Source organism: Leuresthes tenuis, unplaced genomic scaffold, assembly GCF_036924035.1.
Source record: "Leuresthes tenuis unplaced genomic scaffold, fLeuTen1.0.hap1 SCAF_8, whole genome shotgun sequence".
NCBI lineage: Eukaryota > Metazoa > Chordata > Actinopteri > Atheriniformes > Atherinopsidae > Leuresthes > Leuresthes tenuis.
The window spans coordinates 18096603-18119888 of NW_027325362.1; the positions used below are offsets into that span (position 1 = coordinate 18096603).

Genomic DNA, 23286 nt, shown 5'->3' on the forward strand with positions numbered 1-23286 from the left:
CTCAGCCTCAAATAACCACGTTACACTGGCCACAAAAATAACACAATAATTTTATTGATCTTCTTTTTATAACTAAAAATGTATACAATTTTAACATTAATGATTACATTAGAAGCAGGAATTTATTTTTTCCATATATACATGTAAATATATGAGAAAGTATGCGGCAAAAAAATGAGAAGGTTAAACTGTCAAAATTTAAAAATGTCGCTTTTTTGTGTGTGTGTCTTGACAGGATCAGGGCATTTTAAAAAAAAGTCCCATATCCATCCTCATAAGTAATAGTATAGATGGACAATATCTATGTGTGGGCCTTTTGAACTCTTTAATTTGCTCAATATTTTATGCAAAAATTGTTAATCTGACATATCCTCCATAAAGGTGGCAACTTCTTCGATCTAACATTTTCAAATTCATCCAGATACGTCTATCAAAGACAAAATGAAGTAACATTTTATGGAGGTTTAAAAACATTTAGTGGAATTGACAAAAAAACCAGCACAGTTACTCTAAGTGTTATGTTGCATTATCTTTAATTGAGTATCGTTTTGGGATATTTTTCTGAAAAAAAAAACAAAAAAAAACAAAGGAGTGGACATTTCAAGGAGTCAATATTTATTTTTGCAATACAAGATAGTTTTTTTTATAAATGTTCTGTACATTTCTATATTTACATTGCAACATGTAATTCATAACAGTAAAGGGTTTCACAGTTCAGTGTATCTGAAGCTTATGGAACATGTGCAATACCGTGTTTAATGTCGACACAAAAAAGTATTCCAGCTGAAATGGCCACGGGAAGCGTACACCGCATATACAACAACACAGCAGAACATCCACAAGAGGGCATGCGAAGGTGCTCCCAGTGCAATGAGGCAAAAACCATTAGTATTGAAGAACCTTGGTGAGGGTTTTATCACAGTTTTGACCTGAGGGACAGAAACGAATCGTTATAGCAGGCGCAAAGTGTCGCTTGAGCTGTGATCCACTGCCGTGTCATGTGTAACCATATCTCCATTTGTTTGACTTGAAGAATGCCCCGACAAAAGAGGAGTGTCCACTGTAGGAGATCTCAGGGAGGGATTAGAGGAGATCACTACCACGTAACGATCACTGTCCTCATCATCCTCATCCTCTCGGCGCCCATGAACGTCCGCAGTAACAACTGTATTTTCTGCAGCGTGATGGCTGCAGGAAGGGGAGGAGCTAAACACTTGTAGCCCTGCAGCCACAGGGTCCTCTTCAGGAAAGCTGGTGTTAATATAAATTATGTCTTCTCTGCTGGAGGACTCTGGAAGCTTTTCTGCAAGCTTTTCCAACATTTCCCGCAGGTGGGGAAACAAGGGTCGGTCCACTGGATCGGCTCTCCAGCAGCTGTACATGATCTCATACCTAGATAAAGGTGATAAGGGATACAAGTCATTTAATGTTTTCTGTTTTTTTTTTCAAGTTTATAAAAAAAATAAAAAGATGAGCTTTTTATAGCTGTTTGTTGGAGTGGATTTAGGAAAATCAGGAAATGTGAGAAAGGTAGTTGTTTCACATCAGTATTTTAGGATTTATGAGGATTTTAAGGTTACTACTCAGTTCCTCACTGCCTTTATCCCTAATCATAGCTTATCTCACAGTTATAAACTGTAGTACAGTTACTCAGTTTCAGAATGCTTTGAGTAAACTTGTCTTGCTTTATTTTCAGCTCCAATGCCAGCAACAAAATCATACATCTCTTGGCCTGTTAGATGATACCCTTTTCTGTGTTTCACGAAACATAACCTATTATTATTAATCTAGCTTCAAATGAATACATTTGTTTGTTTATTTCCACCACAAAAGCTAGTTATTTCATAGAACATCACAGGTTTCTGATTAAATCATGAACCCTTAGATACACTTATTTATTGAATTGAATGAAATGAAACGAAGCCGTGTTCAGTCTGTCCTATTTATTTTTTCTTTTGAAGAAATAAAAAAAATAGAAGTTAGAAGTAAGCTTTGAAAGGACTTTACCGATACCTACTATTATTAAGCGTTGTACCTTTCCCTTGGCATAATAAAGCAAGTACAATACCATCACTGTGTTTCTTGCACAGGAATTCACATTACACAATGACCTCCCTGTGTAATGTGGCCACACTTTTAAACAGTTATTTCCTACTGTAAGTTTTTATTTGGTTTAATGCATCTTAACCCCAAAACATTCAAACCCAAATTCAATATCTGTGTCAAAGAGCAAACACTCACAGTTCATCCAAACAGTCTGGTGGTTGTTTCAGTCTGTGACCTTCAACAAGATGGTCATAAATCTCATGGTTTTGGACTCCAGGGTACGGGGTCATGCCGCGTGTAGCAATTTCCCACATGGTAATGCCAAATGCCCACTACATGACACAAAGCATCAGATCCCATTATTCATAGTTCAACACAAAAAAATGTGCAGCATATCTGAGTCCCATCTAAGAATGCCTTTATGGATATTTATAATTTGTTTTAATCTGAAACTTAAAGAAAAATGGATTTTAGAGGAAAAGCGTGATGAAAATACAACAGAGAGTTAAAAGCCTGAAACAAATCATACATTAATAAATAAATAAGATAACTGCCACATAAAACAAACCTTCTTTAAAGGAAGTGAGTGAACAGAAATCAATAAGAGAAACAGAGAGTGTACACAAGGAGTCAGTTCTTCTTTTAGAGACTGTCCGGTGTTTTTTCGGGGACTTCTGTTAGTGGAAAAAATGCAGTTCGGACTTACCACGTCACTCTTTACAGTAAAAACTCTGTCTGCCAGACTTTCCACAGCAATCCATTTTACAGGCATTTTGGCTATTCTGCCCTGCCTGTAATAATCCCCACTGTAGATCTTCTTTGATAGCCCGAAGTCTGCCACGCACACTGTCATGTCGTCACGCAGCCTGTAAGACAAATAATTCAATGGCAAACAGGGAAAATATATTAGATTAACCTCTTGAATAATAAAGCATATTCTGCACAATTATACTGCCCTCAATCTGTATCTGAAGTTCAATTATTATTATTTTTTTCTAAAATCAGGTCTAGTGAAGCTGCAAATAAAGCCAGAAAATAAAGCAACCTACATGCAGTTGCGTGCTGCCAGATCACGATGCAGAAAGTTACGACCACTGAGATACTCCATTCCTAAAGCAATGTCAACCATGAACTTCAGGAGTGTCTGGGTGGGTAGGAACTGTGTAAAAATGAAAAACACACACACATACAAAGTTGAAATGATACAGTTTTAATATTTCATATAACTGTACTATATATAGCAAGAGATGTATTTGAGACTTTGGCTGAAAGCTAACCATTGGACTCTCTCCCAGCCGTGAGCGCAGCATGAAACTATGCAAATCTCCATACTTCATGAATGGGAGGATGACCATGGGTTTAGGAAAATTTCCGTAGCTAACTTCCAAGCACACACCTAAAAAGGACAAGTCAACACAGACAAATAATGCGCCGATGAAAAGAGACCAATTAAACACAGACATCTGAAAACAGTCAGTTCATCTTACCGAGCAGTTTGATGACGTTAGGATGATTGAAGTCTTTCATGCAGGCAGCTTCATTGAGGAACTCTTCGATCTCCCTTTGAGAGAAGTGTTCCACTGTTGGATGAGAAAGTTAGACATTCATCCATCCTGTTCGTTTTGAAGGTCGTGAATATTTGAAGCAACTCTGTCAAAAGCACAAGACTCACATTTCATCGTCTTCACCGCAACCTTTTCGGATGAATCATCAAGTCGCTTTAAATGTCCCTCGACCACTGAGCCGAATTCACCTGGTGAGAAATAAAACTGTACATTAGCAAAGCGTTTTGTTTAAATGTCGAGGTAAACATGTGTGACATATCACTCACCTTCTCCAAGAACCTTTCCTATTGAGAGCAAGTTCCTCATGATCATCACATCCTTAAGTTTGTCCTGGAGTTCATCGCTAACACCGAGGTTTCCAACTGTAGACAAGTGCGACAGCAATTTATTTAAAAAAATATACCAACAGAAATGTATATGTGAATGCTATTCTTTCCAGAATTGGATTTATGTACGTACGTGTTATTGCTACGGCTGATCGATTGTAGGATCTTTGGTTTGAGTACTGGATGACAGGCTGCTGCTTTTCCCCACCTCCAAACTCAAACCTGCAGGGGGAGACAGGGAAAAGGGAAAAAATAAAAAATCCACTTACTAATGGCATGGGGACTTAGAAAAAAAAACTACACACACAAGCTTAAGTTCAACGAAACAGGGGATCATAGTGAGGAAGCCTTCTCTGGCTTTCTGTTCCAGTAACTGTATTCTGTGCAGAAGCCTGTGACACATTTTTATCCATATCCTGAGATGTAAGCATGAATCACAACCTCCGCAATATAGAAAGCCAAACAATTAACATCTGCATGGTTATTACCAGCTTCCGGTGCAGACAACGATGACTAAAAGGAAGCAAAGGCCATTTATTGACTGAAACAGGAAGTTTTTCTGTTTTTAAAGTCCAACTTCTAAGGAAAAACTCTTTAACAAGTTGCCAGTATAAAAGCTACCTCACCACATGTTTCATGCTTTTGAACCAAGTTAAAAAGATAGCTGGGTTATAAATGTACAGACTGATGGCAACTTAAAAGATCGTCATAACTGGAGCGTTGTTGTATTCAGTCGGTAATTGTTAAGCATACCCAAAACAAGAGAAGGAAGTCCTGTTGCGTAAACAGAGAGACCCCCAGAAGATAAGAAGCAGAAGACAGGCACAACACACCACAGCCAGCACAACGGAGACAGAGTACGGGACCCCTGTGTCAGGTGCGGACGAAGGGCTCACCGCTGATTCTGAGACAAAAAGACGAAATGAGAAGCGTGATCAGAGTTTAGTACACATGACATTCAATAAATAAAAAAAAATCATCATGTTTATTAGTTATCTGAATGGTATTTCCATAGTCAATTATTTTCACAGCAAAATGAAGGTTGTAGTGGCATGCCCACCACTTCATGCTTCACACTTAATCTGTGTATGATCCCTGTGTGCACATGTGTCAGAAAAAGAACAGCAGCCTTGTGCTTTGCCATTTTCATGAACTCTTTTAAATGTGTAACCCTCCAACTGACCAATCAAAGCACGCTGAGCATGAACAAGAGAAGCTAAACCATGGCAATGCAGCAGTGTACAAGAAAAGTGTGTAAGAAAACGCCATGTTTTTATGTATATATTAAAGCTTGTAAAATATGAACATGAACATTGGCATTATATAGGCTTTTTGAATTTCATTGCTTTTCTATCTTTAATCTGAAGTTGACAAATTGAAGAGCTGTGCTCTGCCTTTGCACATAAAAGCACTTTGATCCAGACAAGGAGCAATTATGTTACAGTTTAGTATAATACAACAGCTAAACCACAGTCACAACAGAAAGCTGTATACTTTTCTTTTCACCTAAGGTTTCATGTACCAGGACATTTTCTAATAAAATCATCTGGTCCTTACCGGGTCTAAAAATGAGGTAAATAAAACCTGAGATGAGCAACACATATTACACCATGTTGTTACAAAAACATGGCAAAACTGCAGAATAAGCTTGTGAAAAGCTAAATGTGCTGCATGACTCAAAAGCTTGTAGAATGACCTTTAGCAGCAGTACCTTAAAGTAATCTTTATTTGTATGACGGTAGTTTCTCACCTCCTTGTGGAGGAATTTTGGCTCACTCTTCTGTCCGTTGCTTCAATTCATTGAGGTTTGCAGACATTTTTATGCCCTGCTCTCTTAAAGTTCCACCACAGCATTTCATTTAGATTGAGGTCTGGACTTTGACTGGACCATTCTTTTCTTTTTCAGCCATTTTGTTGTGTATTTGCTGATGTATTTAGGATAACTGTCCCGTGGCTTGACCCACTTTCATGCAATCTTCATCTGTCACACAGATGCCTCCACATTGACTCCAGAATTCTTTGGCATTCTGGGGAGTTCATGGCTGACTCAATTACTACAAGGTGTCAAGGTCCTGTGGCTGCAAAACAAGCCCAAATTATCAGACCTCCACAACTCTACTGATAGCATATCAGCACAAACACCTCATACCAACTGTGTTTGGTTTTTAGGCCTTGTCAGTCCAAATGATATTGTTCCAGAAGTCTTGTGGTTTGTTTAGACTAAACTTCGTAAAGTTGTAAACTGTGTTGCCATGTTCTTTTAAGACGGTAAAGGCTTTTCCCTGACAACCCTTCCATCCATCCATCCATGTTTTTGGACAGTGGGAGGCAGTCCTGGCTTGCTGTGCGCCCTGTGAGGCGACAGTGCTAACCACCACACCACCGTGCAGCCTGGCGACCCTTCCAAATAAGACATATTTGTTCCGTGTTGAACTTCAACACTTAACATGCTAACTGAGGCCTACAGAGTCTGAGATGTAGCTCTTGCAGTTTCTCTGAGCATTGCATGGTCTGACCTTCAGGTGAACTTGCTGGAACGTCCACGCCTGGAACTATTGGCAACCATTGAATATTTTCCGCTTGTGAATAATCTTTCGCACTGTAGAATGTGGGACTGCAAACTATTCAGAAATGACTTTATAGCCCTTCCCAGATTAATCAGCAGCAACAGTCGCTTTTCTAAGATCATTGCTCATATCTGTCCTCCTTGGCATTGTGTTTATGCACACCTGACGACCAGCAAACTGCCAAAACTTCTGCTTTTATAGAGGTGCTTACACTTGTAATGATCAGTTAATCGAGTGTATTCATTACCAGAACCTGGCTGCTACTTACTCCATGAAGCAGTAAGGATATAGTTCGTTTTTCATCACAATGCCTCAGCATTTTGACTGAGTTCTTCCTTAGGTAAATAATGAAACAGTGTAAGATGTCATGTGCCATTGTTCATCAGAGGCTGCAGTTAACTTATTCTTAGACCTGGTGAGAACACATTCAATTGTTCATGACGTTTTAATACCAGAAACCTTGAATTTAAAGGAGGGTGTACTTTCTTTTCACATGATCGTCTATCATACAGCTCATAAAGTTAACGGCTCACAGATCACGAGATGAGGAGATAAAAACAAAAGAGCAGCTTACTGTCCTCTGGCACAAAGAACCAGACTCGTGGGCTGACCATGCCGCTCCCTGCCTGTGTGCATGCAGCCACCTCCACACTGTAGGTTGTGTTAAATTCCTTCACAGCGACAAAGGCCGTGGTGGTGTTTGTGTGGACCTGAAATACCTAACAACAACAGAGAGAATGTGGATTGAGGCTTTGGCCGTAATATTGTTTTACTTCGAGACATATGTTATGGTTAATCATTATCTTTGTGCAAAAGAGATGAGAAGATCATGTAAACTGAGTTTTACGGTGTCATATAAGTTAAACTGAAAAGGAAATAGGATTTCAAGAACACAAAAAGAAAACATGTTGGGGACTGTCTGGTGGAAGAATATGTTATAGAACATCTTGTGCATTTGTGCCACATCTAAAAGCAAGCTCTAATTCTTTCAGTTTGTATATATATATATATATTTTCTCCCTTTAATTAAATACAATGGATAAAAAGAAATGGGGGTGCTGTCATTTCGATTCTTCCAGTATGAAACCTTTCAGTGAAATCATAGGCATCTAAATACAGTAAATACAGAGGATTATTGTAAATAATTAAACCTCCTACAAAAAAAGGAAGAAGACGTACTTTCTGGACAAGCCCACGTGCTGAACTGAAAGGAACATGTGACAGACATAACCCGGTCTTTCACAACCTCGCAAGACACCATTTGGGTCTGCTTGTCCTTAACAAAATGCTGACAAGGATGCTGAACCCATGATTAACGCCTATTAAGTTTGTGACATTTAACAGATGACAACGTGTGGTTAAAATTTCCTGCAACACAAAACTCTTCACTTGGGAATGAAATTCAGAGTCAAAACAGAGGACCATGACTTCTGCTGAAAATTCAGAATCTGCACTGTTCTGTACTAATTCGTTTCTCAAATGTATAAATGATCCTAAGTTCTCCGCTTCAATGACTTTTATAAAAGAAAATTAATCTGAGGAATAAACCTTTGCTCATATTTCCAGTCACCGCTACTGTAATGACATCACCATCTGACTGCATAGTTGGGATATTTGGGTCTAAGGTGCACAACCCATTGTGTTCATATTCTATTCACTCCGATGACTCATGCCCACATGCAAAATGGAGAAAACTACTGATGACCAGTTTTCGCACCGTCAGTTTCCTTTAACTACAACGTATAAAGGAAGGACAGGAAACCCACTATTGTGCTTTACTGCAGAAAGAGAAGGATGACTACGCACAAACAGTCACATTTAAAGAGTGATTCAAATCAACAATGGCATTCATCTACTTTAGGAAATACACATTCTTGAGAATAACTTTCCTTGTTTTGGCGATTATTTTTCTTTGGACGAGTTGGAAAACACAGGGGAGTTGACCTTTGATTCAGAGAGCAGGACAAAGGAAGGTTAATAATGAGTTTTCTTTTTCATATTATTTCATATTCCATATCCTGTATTCTCAGGAAAGAGTTGAATGGAAATATTAGATTGATTTTTTTTTCCTGCTGGCCCTTTTTCAGTCAATATAGTTTGAGGATGTTGTGAAGAAGCCTGAAATCATGGCAGTTGCACTTTTGCCATGTTTCTTCATATTATATCATTTCATTATAATGATATAGCCAATGACATCTGCTAAAAAAGCATCAATTTCTAACTTCCCACTAATAGCAGGCCACCTTACCATGTGACATTTAGGATGTCATTATCTTATCACACAGAGAGGGCTTCCATTTGATGATAAGATAAGCTGGAGATCCATTTGATCACCAGCCATCACTCCTTCAGCTGGACGGTCACATGTGGCATTTAGCCATTCAGCTGCTTGTACCTTGTACAGGGTGCTGACACTTCACTATATGTGAGTGAACCGATGAAAACATCCAGAATGAGACGTGCACGCTACTTATAGTCCTTAACCACTTGCATTAAAAACCAGTAATCATCTGGTTAAAAAATATGATATTCTGACATTTGTCAATATTAGTGCTCTGTTTTTTCTTACAAATGAAACAAAGTGTCATGTACTGCACTTTTAAATAACTTTTGCTGTTACATGGAAAACACTGGTGTTGCCAAATAGCCAATTCCAACTTAAAATCTGTAGGTATATAATTCTTTAAAAAAAGATCGAGGGCAACAATAACAAAAGAAACAAACTGTTTCATCTGTAATTACTCTGCAACAGACAAGCTCACCTTATTGTGATGTGCACCATGTCTCACAATAACATCATAACCACGTAGGATGCCATTTATCTTATCATCTGGTGGAGGTTTCCATTTGATCAACAGCTCCGACTCGTTCAACTGGACAGTCACATTTTGGGGATAAACAGATGGCACTGTGAAAGTGGTAAGTAAAGGGGAAACAGGGAGTGAGACACGAGTGAGGCTCGTGAAAAAGTCAAGAAACTTCAAACGGAATTGCTTCCAAGAAAAGAAAACGAAACAAAATCCAACTTCACTTGAGATCTTTGATTACAGTTTGGTATGTGGTCACTTCCTGAAATAGCATATCAAATGTTTCAACTAAAATATCCCCTGTGGTGGCAGTAGGAAGGAAACTGGGAGCGGATCCACCCAGTAAGAACTTTGTGTTTTCTGTATGGCCACTCCTATTTCCTGAATGACCCATCAAGAAAACAAAAGATTCAGTGGACACCACATTTTTCTAAAAAAAGAGAACTCATGTGAGCGGAGCAGGTAAATTCCAGTTGCTACACACTGCTCTTGCAAGAAAGCTTACAATAAGCACATTTTGAATGGGAAAGTAGCTGGTTAATTACATACTGTTGCAATACTGAAAACTAAACAAGAATGATGAGATAATGAAGCAAGAACATAACACAGAGGTTCCGTGAAGCAGACACGCAAATCAAATGCAGGCTCAATCTCATCAGTTTAATCATTTTTTGTCGCATCTCTGCCATGAATCTTTTGCAACTGCCAACAGATTTCTGGAAATACTCCAATTGCTTGTTAGATATCAACACACCTCCTTCTGTGGTGTTGTTCTGGATCCACATGCTGTAAGGAGAGGCCCCCACTTCATTGCTGCAGGAAACACTCATGTTGTACCACGTCATGGCCTTCAGCCCAGGGACTTCATAATTAAATGGTGGCACTGTGACGTTGATGAACCTGGTGTTCATCACTTCCCCTTTCCTCTGACTCACCTCTTTAACCTTAGAAGGAGCAGGAGACAGGTGATCGATCTGAAGACATGGAACGGTTGCCTTGATAGTTCGGACTTAGGACTCACCCTGATGTGGCACTTGGTGAGTGGAGAGAAGCCATCATGTCCTGGGCTCCATTTCAGCATCAGCTTATTGGACTGCCTCTCCATTACAGTAACAGAAGACACCGGACTTGGAAGGACTACAAAACATCATGAAAACTCTTTTTCAATTACAAACTTGAAGCTTCAAGACATAAAAAGCAGTAATAAAAGGCTTTAGTTTTACCTTTGATGTTCACGTTTGCCTCCCTTGACGTGGTGACACCTTTCTTGTTGTGAGCTTCGCAGCTGAACCGGGTGAACTTGTCCACACCTACAAATGTAGCATTGGAGTGGACAAAGCAGCACACATAAAGCTCGTGAAACCCTACTGTACATAAAAAGAAACATTGTATGGACTCTGCCCAAACAAGCAGATTTCTCTGTGTGTCTAAAGTAATTCTGTGGGCCATGTCTAATGTCAGCCTCAACTAAGAGGGGAGAGCGCAGACATCCTGAAGACGATGGACAACACACATTTGGGGGTGACTCACCCTTTTATTACACCTGAAAAGTTCTCACAACCGTGCCTCTTGCAGTAAGCTCAAATTGAGCCTCTCCAATATGATGTACTGTGGTAACAATCGTTTTTCCGGGTCTCTTTTCCTGGACACACAATTTCCCTCTTTCAGCATCCAGCTAGAGAAGGACCGAGACATCTGTGACATAATGTGCCTTTTGTGCTCTGTTTTCCAGCGTCTCCATCTCGGAAACCTTTCCACAAAGCTTATCACAGAGCGGCCCGTGAGAGATGACTGGAAATGACTCGGGATGTTTTGTTTACGTTCAGTGGATTATTATCACATCGTTAGGGTGTACAGCTGCATCCCTTTACATCAACACACCGACTACCATACGTTCACCTGCGTTAAATCGCCAACTACATAGATTACTTTCCCATTAATTAAAAAAAAATTTAAAAATCGAATCAAAACAACATTACAGAGAATTGTACAAATGCATCAGTGCTCTATCAGACAAGCAGTGCAAACGTAATTACCACGTGCCTCACTTCAGACTTATGGCAAACAAATGGCTGAACCACAGTGGACACCAAGTAAATCTGAGTGTTGCTTTGAAAGATCATAGTCATACTATTATTTTCACAGATGAATAAAAGGACAACATGAGCCAACCAAAAAGTTGTGAAAATCATAACGTCATTGGCAACTTACTATTTAAACAATATTCCTTCTCACTGAGTGATAGACAGTCAGCTCCGGTTTTGTTAAACATTGCTGTGTACATTTTGTTGTCTACTTCTTGTGGCTTTGGCTATGTTCAGATGATGCAAGGTGGGCTCCTGAAAGAGTATCACAATTTTCCCATGCAAACCTACAGCATTTTCATAACCGTCCATACTGTTCGTGAGGCTAAACAGACTGCTTTGTAGGAGAAGGGGAGAGGTGTTTGCATGTACTTTGAAGCGTTTTTGGGAGAACAGAATAAGTGGATTATGTTTGCTTGTGTGGTCGGTTATGGCTCAATAAAATGACTTATTTCATAGTCATGTATTTTTTGGAAAAAGGAAATAGATCAAGGTCAAGAACTGTCATTTCTGCTTTCACTCTATGTGGTGAGAACAAAACAACAACAAAAAAATGGAATGGGCCGGGCAGTCATGGAAACTGGGGCCGAGTTCTGAATGGACTGGAACAACCAACATGCATAATGTGGAAGTGCAGCGATGTGGATCCAGCACCCTATGATTATCAGGTTTGGGGTTTGTCCAGCTCCCTTTTTTTTCCTATTCAGGGAGCAAATTTAGCCATAAACTACTCAGTCAGGTTACACCACAAGGGAGACTGCAACATTTCAATATTCAGGGGTTTCTATACTCCTGAAGTTTTTTTTTTTCTTTTTAAACTAAAGTGTGAAAAAACAATCTATGCTGCATGTTATTTATATGTGATGCCAAAAGCCAAAAAGCTATTTCTAGAGATCTTTATTTCCCACTTTAACATTGATGCATTCCTTTCTTCCTCTTTTAAACTATCTGCTTTGTCCATCTAGAGTCTAAATGTAACTGTTCTTAATAGAGAAACCCTTATCTCTTAGATGCAGGTGGACAGCTAAGTCCTGAGGAGCTGTGTTAAGCCATATGCTGCCTGACCTGCATGTACAACATTACTCAGCTGGTCTTTAGGTGTTTTAAATTAACCAGTATTGTGAAACTGGTTAGGGGAACTGAAGACTTCAATAACTGGCTTTCATCTGTTAAGCCATGTGCCAAGTCAACCAGTTTTTGGTCAGGTGGGTCAGCGACATACTTGTGTGATCTTATCAACTCTCAAAGTGTAAATGAAGAAAATTGAAAGAGTTGAAACGTTCTGAACTCCTCATCAGTTGGTAAGAGCTGAGGGGGCCTCTTTGGTGAGATTCTAAATGTCCCTTCAGGCACTTGACAGAAACCTACGGAACAGGCTTCCATATCTCAAACTAAGCATTAATCTTAATTTCTGATCCGTTAAGAATACCCTGTCCCAACATTTAGAAATATGATTTAAAATGGCATGATTTTCAATAAATTAAATAAGTAATTAATCAACACAAAAAAGGCACAAATTCACTAGTTCAACTTGTCTTGAACAAGGGGCCCTAAGGACTCACAGTATGCATGAGTTGAGCTTTCAGAGAAGTGGGTTTACACTGTTCTGTTATGCCAATATTTGGTGCAACACAGAGCTTTGCTTGCAGCCTGCCTGCCTCTGTGTTCCGCCCCTCCCTGCTGGGTAGTGGGCCGTCCTGTGAAAGAGGCCTTTGTCCGCAGATCCAACCCCCGAACAGACTCCCTGCGCAGCCCCCCATCCCCTCACTGCCAGGGTCCTTGCACATGCTGGACCAAAGCACAGCTCTGAACCTTTAACCCCCTCAGCTTCTCGATACATTGCCACTTACTGGCTTTAACAAGAATGCCCTAACCTGCAGCAATCTGCAAATGAAGGGTTAGAGCATAGAGAGCAAAGGTTATGCTTCCAAAAACAAATGTTTGCTTTCACAAAAGAGTGCAGTTGAAGCAAGAAAAAATAAATAAATAAATAAACTTTCCAGCAATTACAGCAAATCCAGTTTTATAAAACTCTCATGCTCATCTTAGTGACATGCAAATGTGTCACTTTGTGTTGAAAAGAGAAGTCTGGAGCATAGAGTTACAGTTGCAAAGAATTGTGTAACAGTGCATTACAGGGCTACAGGGGCAAAGTTAAAGCTACTACAGGCACCACTGTGAAAATACTATATGAACTACACTGGTGACATCCACAGCTGCATCCCCATGTCAAACAAATTGATGTCCCATCTACTTTCAAGAAGCCCCAGTGCATGTCAGCCAGCCCAGCAAATTTTCCAAATCACATACTACAAAATCTGCCTTGAAGTCAAATGAATCTGAGAGCTCATATCATTTGTTATGGCAGAATACACGTGGCCCCACTTACATTCAACACCAGTACTTTTTGGCTTTGAGGGAAGAACCTCAAATTGCCAAAAGGGACTGCCACTAATACGACACAGTGGAGTATTTTCAAGCTTGTACGGAAGGACTGGAAACATTTGTTTAAAGACATACTGCTGCGACAGCATCACTGCCCATCTCTGCATCCTTTACGCAGGCTTCTTCAGCTTCACAACTTTTTTCAGCTGACTGTTCAGCTTATTTCTCTTTTCTAAATGACCAAATACCTTCAAAGTTTCAGTCTCCCACTGCAAATGTCAAAAATACAATTATTATGCTGACTTCTATAAAACTTGGTGGGGAGGTCAAGCATGAATGAAGACAAAGCCCATCAGGTTTTAGAGCAGATCCGTATCACGTTTCCTAAAACTTCACGGAATTCTGTACTATTAGTTTTCTTATGCTTCAAAGTTATCAAAATAATAGAATTGAGTTTTGAATCATTTAAATACTTTCTAAGAATCATTTAACATGTCAAAAATATTTTACAGCTCCTCTGTAAAGCAAAAAAAATGTTTGCTCTCTTGGAAAGAGTTATAAGGGTAGACTGTTTCCCCTCTAACTTCCCGCTGCCAAATATAAAAAAAAAGCTAATTGCTGGTTGGCTTACTTTGTTATTATGACTTACAACAGGCAAATATGTCGAGCCTCGAGCTATTTTGAACAAACTCTTGCATATGGTAGTTCTTACACTTACCAATTAACAAATAGCTCACTTAGTCCATAAAAATGTCCATATCAACACATCGTTCTTTTGGAAACTTTTGTCACAAATCTCCTCTCTTATTATCTGTGTTATTCCTCTGCTAAAAAAAAGAAGAAGAAAAAACAATCTCACTGTCATTCTCTGGTGCAGACGAGTGCAAACTTTCATGGTTACGGCCAAGCTAAGCTAACCATCTGCTACATTTCTGCTTTGAACTAGGCTGCTTTAAAGAGGTTTGAAGTCAGTGCTCTATTTCCACATATAGCCTTTTCCGATTTTGCGCAGCATTCACTAAACAGCTGGTTTAGCAGTGTTCCAGAAAGCACTGACCGTGCATGAATGGCCGCTGTGCAATGCCATTCAGCAGTGCAACAGGATGGCAAAACTTACTGAAGTAAGCAAGGTACGGACGCTGAGGCAGCAGAGAAGAGGAAGAATTGAAACCACTGAAAAAGTATTGACAGACACATTTACATGCTTTGTTACCAGAAAAGACCCAAACATCTCTGTTCATCCATGTTTCCATTTTCAGTAACAGGTGGAAGTCAGTCAGAATTACATTAGTCAATTCTTACATGATCATTCTGCAAGCCAGATTTTTTTATTCTAATAACAAAAAAGTCTTATTCTAATAAAAAAAATCTCTCTTTACTTTAGTAAGAAATAAATAATAATAAAAAAAAAAAAACAATTCTTCAGCTTTGACATATATTCTTCAGCTTTGAGTGATAACGGAAAAAAGTTTGTGTAATAAGCCTCAAAGTCCATCTTCAGCTTCCCTTTCTGACTGATTCAGTTTCCCAGACTCTGCCAAATTCTGGTCATCCATTTGTGTTAGTACAACAGAAAGAAATGACACTCCTCTTTAGAGCTTTTTGCCCCTCAAAAGGAACACGCAGAGAAAAGAAACTGGCATGAGGGAGACTGCTGTGATCTCTGCTGTATGCATGAGACTAAGAGGGACAGAAAAAAGGACTGGACTGTGTGGTCAGGAACTCACCTGCCACAGAAAAGTTGCTCGTAGAGTTGAGCAAGTCACTATTAGCTACTCCATCACGAAGCCAGCGGATCTGAACAGGTTCTGGAGGTCCTTCCGCCGCACACGATAGGGTGAAAGGTGTGTCTTTTGTTATATTAACGTCCTGTGGTTGCTGTGTAAAAGTTGGCAGACCTAAGGACATATCAAAGAAAGTCAGATAATCTCACAAAAATGTACATAAAGAAGCTTCCTAGGTTATCATCTTATTAAAACTCACCTTCGACCTCTAAGACGACTGGCTGAGACTTTTTTATCTCATTACTGATACTCAGTGTGCAACGATACTCTCCAGCATCCGCCCTCTGCACTTTATCAATGCTGTAATGTACCACATAAGTGCACATCATTATGTGTATTCTGCCTGCAATACGTTTTTTGCTTTTTACATTCCAGTGTAATACATACATTACAGTCGAGAGGAGAGTCGTGACCCCATCCCCAATGGTCTTGAGCTCATTGATCACCACGGTACTCTTTGCGGGCAGGTCCTCGCCGTTCTTCTTCCAGATGATGGTGGGGTCCAGCCTGGCATCGGGGATATCGATGGAGCAGTTGAATTTAGCTTCATTACCCTCTGATAGCTGAATGGAGCGAATGGTGGGCTTGAAGTGCAGCCGTCTGAGCTGGTCTCCGCTCAGGTAAACTGTAGAAACATGGCGTGGTATCACGATGGGCTCTGAGGTCCTCGTTGGCCGGCGAAAGTGGCTCCTGGAATGTTGAGCTGTGTCCAGAGGGAGATGTCAAGTTGTGACATCAAAATGTAACATCAGTGGTATTCTAAGGGGGGGGAGGACTGGCGTTGCGTGTGTTAAATCACACACAGCTGAAATCTTGAGTTAAAAAAAATGTTGTGTGTCTAAATAAACTGAACTGGGCAGGAACATCATCAGATTTTTTTTTTTTGCAAAATATGTCACCTTTAGTCTTCTTTTGCAGCAAAATTAAATAAATAAACAAAGTTGAATTAAGCCAAAAATTACATCCAAAGTATGTTTTCAGCTTTTACCAAATGTGCACCTTTAAGTTTTTATGGTGAATATGATGGAAGATATCAGTTTATCTTAGTGCTTCGAAATAAGTATTTCCTCTTTTATCCTTTTAACACTTCGATAAAAAAGACTTGTTTTTTTCTTTTACTGGTTTTTGTTAGTTGCTCGAATTTTTTCAAAAGTTTTTATTCCACTCTACAAAGATGCTCTGTCTCAGTATCAACTTATCAAACGACCTTTGAGCCCCTTTGAACTGCTCTAGTCTGTACGAATGCAGCTCCATAGATAAAGTCTGATTAATTATATCATTTACACATAAAGTCTAATCAATTCCATCAGTTAAGTTTTGAGATTATTAAGTTTTTTAAATGGATTTTAAATCTATCACAGGAGCAGTGATTCATGCAAAGAATTTACCGCAGCCATAAACTGAGAAGACCCCCAAAAGGCAATTGTTACTTTAAGGGACACGCAGTAAGTTCAGGAAAACACAAACCCCTAAAGAAAACAAACAACTTACCGCTGACCGAACTCCACACAAGAATGGCTACAGTTGCTGTCGAGAGAAAAATTCCAAGCCAGCAAGAGTTTGACATCTTTGCCACGACCTATCTGAATGTGAACACGTCGGACGCTGTTTTCTGTCCCGAAACAGACTGAACGCTTTTTAAATGTTGGCAGACTGCGTCGAAACGGACGATTCAGCTCCGACCAAACGCAACATCACCCACTTGAGTGGCTTCTCCACGGGTCTTGTGGAGTTGTTGACCCAATAACTCTACAAAACTGAAGGGGAGAAAAAAAAAAAGAAGTTGACTGTTTGGGTACGTCACACGAGGGATCCCATGAAGGCGGGACTGAACGAAGTCTAAACAGCAGCAAAAACATCAGATAGGACCCACAGACACTGCTCAAAGGTGTTATTATCACCCTCCTCAAAAAACAGGAGGAAAAGGGATTCTTATTCTCGTATTACATCTTGTTCTGGTGTTTTCTATTTTCTGTGGCAGAAATTTCTTATAATATCACTATGTAGCCCACAGACAACTTGAGTGTCCAACTCCTCCACCATGTGGTCAACTGCAACTCCTGCTTTCCATTGTCACAAATAACCAGGATAATACACACAAATATTTGCAACACTGCACTGGCATTTCTGTTTGGTAGCACACCCCAATGTCTGTTTAAAAAGCTCATGTGGAGCTTTCCCTTGTGTGTGTGTCATGTTTAGACTCTCTGAGGAGCACATCAAGGACTTTGAGTCCATTGTGATAAACCACTTAAATCCTGAGATGCAAAGTTAATTCTTAACCCTTTTATGTCCTCCTCTACTATTTGACAGAGCACATTTTCAGTGCCTGTATTATGTCTTTTTAAAAAGTTTGCCAAAGTAAAACCATCTGAGGCATCTCTACCACTCGGATGCTCAAACAGAGTTTATATAATATCATTTCGGTGCTGTTAACATGAAATCAAAACTCAGCTATTTCTTGGGAGGGGGGTTGATGACTTTTTTGATGACTTATATTATTGGAATCCAAGGTGCTCTTTATTGCATTTGCATTTTCACCGGCACTCATGAGCTGATAAGTGTCCTTTCTAAAAGCCTTGGTGAAGGTTGCACAAAGGAAGGGGTTGGCACAGGAATTGATGGGGAAGAAGAGGACCAGCAGAACATGCTGACTTTGGTGTAGCTGCTCACTCCAACCAGTGGCAACATGCCCATCCTAGATGAGCCAACTAGCTGCCATTATACCTGCCGCTTGTGTAAACACCAGGTGGCGCTCCACTTGCAGGGCATTGGTGATGGTGTGCCAGCACTTCAGTGTGCCAGCACTCCAGGGTGTTGGTGGAAAGCTCCCCATCAAACAGACAGGCAGCCTGCAGCACTACAGCCAGGTCCTGTTTGCCATTCAATAGCATGCTGACTGTATTGACCACGTGTTTGCAAGTCTATCACCAGAAGTAGACCCCCGTGCAGAGGTCAGCAAAAGCCAAGTGGCACATGAGGAAGCGAGGCACCGTCAGCTTGTTCCGGCTGGTAAAGAAAACCAGGAGCACCATTAGATGACCCGTAATGGCCAGTATATTGATGAACCAAATAGCATCTCTGAGAAAACTTTAATCCTGCAATGTCCTCACAGCATCTGCCTCAGGTGTGCAAGCTATTGGTTGGGTCTTACAAAAAGTCCAGTTCTGGGTAGTGGAAATTCAGGTCTTGAAAGCTGCTATCCTCTTCAAAAAGGTCAGTTTCTGAGAAAAATGGCATGCCCATAAGAGGAGTTGGTCTGCTGAGCCTCCAATCCCACGCTGAAGCCTGTTTTTTAAGGAGAGGAAATTGTTCTGGGTTAAACATAAATGAAAGAGCTCAAAATATAGAGTTACAATCCAATATAAGCCTAACTTTTCCAAAACATTCATGTTATTTTTTTTAAAGTGCTGCCTAAAAGCTTTCATGAGATTCTAAGGCCAGAGACAGAAAGTAAATGAATTAACAAAGTTATTCAACATGACTAAAACTAATATCATACCTTGCTGATGGATCACCTTCATCACAAACTGCAGAGTTGTTCTTCCTTGCAGGACTAATTTGAAAAGCCCCTGGAATGTATAACCAAAATGTATAACCACTACTGAATGGAATGGAAGAATTACTTTACCTTGACTTTGGTTAAAAATACAAAAAAAAGAAAAAGGGGAAAAAAAACATCAAATAAAACTTTGGGGACCCTGCATAGTTGGAACGTTGTAACACTTTGTAACACCCCCCTTTAGGCAGTATCACAGCTTGTAAAGAATACTCTTGTCAGGTCTTGTCTCTGGGATTATTGGACGTTCTTCCTGCATAAGGTTTCCAGTTCCGTGAGATTCATGGGTTTTCATTCATTCACGCACCACTCTTATGAGTTTTACACTTCTTTAATGATGTGTGGGTGCACCTCTTGTCTGTTGTGGACATTGAGGTGTGTTTAGGATCATTATCCTGTAGCAGAAGTCATTTCCTCATCCTTGGCTTTTTTTTACTGACAGTTTGAAGTTTACTTTCATCACTTTTGGTATTTAACTGTCCAATCTTCCCTCGACAGCTAACATTTCTGGTAGCAGTATGGACCCAAATCATGACCGATCCAACTCCAGGCTGAACTGTTGGAGATTTGTCTTCATGAAATAGGGAACCCTTCTTTTCTCCAACCATACTATTGATTCAATTTTCATTTAGTTATTTATTGTATTTCTATTTCAACTTAAGGGCTTGCTTCCAGAACACATCACCCTGTCCCCAATGTTCATTTGTAAACTCTCGACACAATGTTTTGTGGTGAGTAAAGAGGACAGCTCTAGTCTGAATTTTTTGCAGATTTTTGGACTGTTTTCCACTGTGTATAGTTCACTGCGGTCCAGTATTGTGTGCTTTGATAGTAATGAAAGAAAATTGCTACAGCTGGGGAGCAAAAGTAAACAGGAAAATTCCTGAATGAATCTGTCATGTGATAACTTGTGCGAGTCACCTGTGAGGGTTCCAGCTCAGCAGGGGGCAACAGTGGCTGTTGTAGGTGAGATGAGCCTCTCTTCGGCCCCTTCAGAGGTAAACTTTTCAAAGCAGATGCTGACAGCTCTGACAACAGCAGAACGGACTCCAGGCCCTGTGACGGCAGCTTTGTCAGAGCTGTTGCAGAGTCGTCCCTGTGAAACAACACCTGTCACCTGTGTCATGAAGGTCCTTTTTAGGACTATTGTGCTGGTAGACATAGAATACAACCAAGTTATCGATACATAAAAAGTGCACATTTGAGCAGTGAATTTTACTTCCTTCTCTTGCTACCGATAGTCTAAATCAAACCATATAAATTTAGCGTGGTGTGACTTTTCTGAGATTTAAAAAGACCATCTAACTTACAAGAGTCCAGGACTCTGTGGATCTCCTCATGGTTTCAATTACTCTTCAATGACCTAAACACAGTGGAATGCAGGGTTTATAAGAAATGTTTTTATGTTTGATAATGTTGTTTTATTAAAATGTTCAAAAAAGCAGAATACAGCTTATCTATCTTTGTCCCAATGAAGGCGAAATTATCCATTTCTCTTGTTGTACAAGTACCTGCGAATTTAAGTCACAAAAGATGTGTGTTGAAAGTTTTGGGCTTGCTTGCTCCTCATTTGAAAAGCACCATCATCGACTAAGTGACATGACAAAGCTGACAGGAGCAAGGATGTAATGCCCCACTTACATTGTAACATATCCTGTAGACATTCCAGTGAAGACGTTTTGAAGGACTTAAAGTAGATGAAGGTTGTCACACATATCCCTGCAAACTAGAACAAACCGAATTGTTACAGAATGTTGATTTCCAGAAAGTGTTTCAAAGCAACAAATTGTGAGGTATGCAAACAAAATGATTTTAGTTTTATTAGTCTCCAAAACTGTGAATGACAGACTTACAAGAGAAACTCTAGAAACTGTTATACCAGTATTAGAGATGCTCCTGCAGTGACAAGAAAAATGTGTCGTTAATGAAATATTGTTGCACAAATTAATGGGGGATATACAGTATTTGTTTAATGTTGCATTCACACTGGTAAATTTACTTTTTTTTTTGCTCTGTTGTTCTTTATATTTCACATGTAACGAGATATTTCTCATTTTCCTCACAAAAAGTGAAGTTTTGGGAGGTTGTTAGATGCCCTTCTGTCAATGTGCATCAGACTCCTTCTGTTCTTGTTAGAGCTGTAAGACAATATAAAATGTGAGTGGAGGTGCACCACGGTAGTTATGACTATGATTTATTGACAGAATCACTGAAAAGACTTACATTTCAGGTTGTTAAACACTAAGGCCTCAATGGCTTCCAGGGTCACACTCTGAGCAATCTCACTGTATGCAACAGGGAAAAAAGCAGCTTAACTCAAAACACTAACATTGAAAGAAAAACAGACTGGAATTTTAGTGTCCTCAAACTGCACTGCAGCTTTATCTCTTGCCAAATTTAGTAAAGAGATACTGCAACAAAAGCAATGAAAAATAACTTCTTCCTACTGTGTTCTATGGCATATTATAACTACCTGTCTATGAATCAATTTCATTATATTTCTAACTGATGGAGTAGCACAAAAAGTGCAAGTTTGTCATTGGAAAAAATGTGATACATACATCCTCTGAACTCCTCTCAAACCCTCAAAGGAATGGCTTGAAATTTGTTCTCAAAGACGGGTGATAAAGAAACCTGATCAAAGAACAAGGAGAAGACCATTTTATTATGAAGTACATACAGATTAAATCCTTTTTGCCAACCAATTAGCACCAGAAAAGAGTTCAGGAAACAATGGAAACAAACTACTGTCCATTTCATAATTTGCCAAACACAAAAATTCTGGATTTCACGTGTGATGTTGGCGGCATTTGAGATGGTGATAAAGCTTCTATCCTTGGCATTCACAGAAACTTACCAGTAGAGATTCAAGGTTGTGTCATTTACTAGAGCAGAGATCAAGATCCCCCATCTTGAAGGCGTGTGACAGTCAACTGAACTGTTCCAGTGATCTCTGATGCAGGTAACCACGTAGGCTAAGAGGATGCTCTGTGTGCCTGACCTCCTGAGGCCAACTTGACATGCACTTTAAAGGTAATTAAGTTGATCACTTGCTGGGATACTTCAGTCAAAGGAGGGGATCATCTAATCTTTTTTTTTCTTGTTATTTCAAAGCAGGTGGGTACTTTATCCTGGATAAACAAGGTTGTTTCAACCCTAATTTGTTATCATCACCTCTGACATTGAAGTGATGACAACAGTAAGAGCGTTCATGGTTATGGTATTGGAAAAGATAAACATGAGCATAATGAAAGCCAAAAATAAAACTACTTAAGAATAGACGTGATTCACACTACTTATATGGTGGCTTTTTAAATGTCACTATGGATAGGAGGTCATTGCAAAGAATAAACATCGTATGACAGATACTGTCATAAGATGTTTATGTGATTTAAGATATGTGTGATTGGCTTAAGGCAGGACAACTCCAACATAACTGAAGGGGTTTATGACAACCCTACCTGCTTTAAAAGCATCACACCAACAAATACACTTCCAACAAACAAAACAGCGAGTGTTTGTTAAAGTGGGCTTTTGCAAGGTTGTGCTGAGGCTCCCAATTCATTTTATCCTGCAGTAAAGAAACAAGCAAGAAATCTAAATGCATCACACCCGCTTTATTGATACACGTATGATAAAATGTTAAACTTACTACATCCACTTGAAACAGCTTTAAACTTTGATTTCAGTGTGGAGGCCAGAGGTGGAACTTTGCTCCGTGCGTATTTGGTCTTGAAAGTGATTTATCCAACAGGTTATCTGCCTAAAACCGTCGTCCCTGTAAATCCATCATGTCAGGCATACACAACAACAAAGACCTTAACTGTCCTAAAAAACTCACATCTGCGTTAAACTCAGCTTTGAGTCCCTGTGCTCCATCCCCTCTGTTATAACGCGGCATCTGGTTGTGTCGAAGTAACATCGGCAGATCCTGGGGCACACGAAGCTTGTATATCCACGAAAGAAGAACACTGATAGGTGTAGGCAAACCAGCAGTGTTATCCACATTGTTGCTGCAGTTTGGAAAACGCCCGAACACACAGGAGGCGTGTTGTCCAGTCACTGCCGTGCAAGGAGATATTTGGTGCTTCCTATAAGCCTTTGCTGCTGGAGCTTGTGTGGCTATGACAGTATGGAGGAGAATCTCTGTTTATCAGGCAGCT

The 23286-nt window shown here is 39.8% G+C and overlaps 1 protein-coding gene and 1 pseudogene across 1 annotated transcript; both read right to left on the reverse strand.

The window, feature by feature from the left end:
* Positions 1-598: 598 nt before the first annotated feature.
* Positions 599-17336, reverse strand: mertka (c-mer proto-oncogene tyrosine kinase a). The gene is made up of 19 exons (XM_072391201.1): positions 17056-17336; positions 15952-16267; positions 15764-15864; positions 15508-15678; positions 10535-10621; positions 10333-10448; positions 10066-10255; positions 9267-9412; positions 7079-7223; positions 4691-4841; positions 4071-4159; positions 3878-3973; positions 3719-3799; positions 3534-3626; positions 3324-3442; positions 3096-3205; positions 2753-2912; positions 2242-2378; positions 599-1392 (listed from the first exon to the last, which is right to left on the reverse strand). The coding sequence occupies exons 1-19, from the start codon at positions 17129-17131 to the stop codon at positions 951-953; spliced, it is 2826 nt and encodes a 941-aa protein (XP_072247302.1). The 5' UTR covers positions 17132-17336; the 3' UTR covers positions 599-950.
* LOC140313520 (lutropin-choriogonadotropic hormone receptor-like) lies at positions 17237-23131 on the reverse strand (annotated as a pseudogene).
* Between the last annotated feature and the right edge of the window lie 155 nt (positions 23132-23286).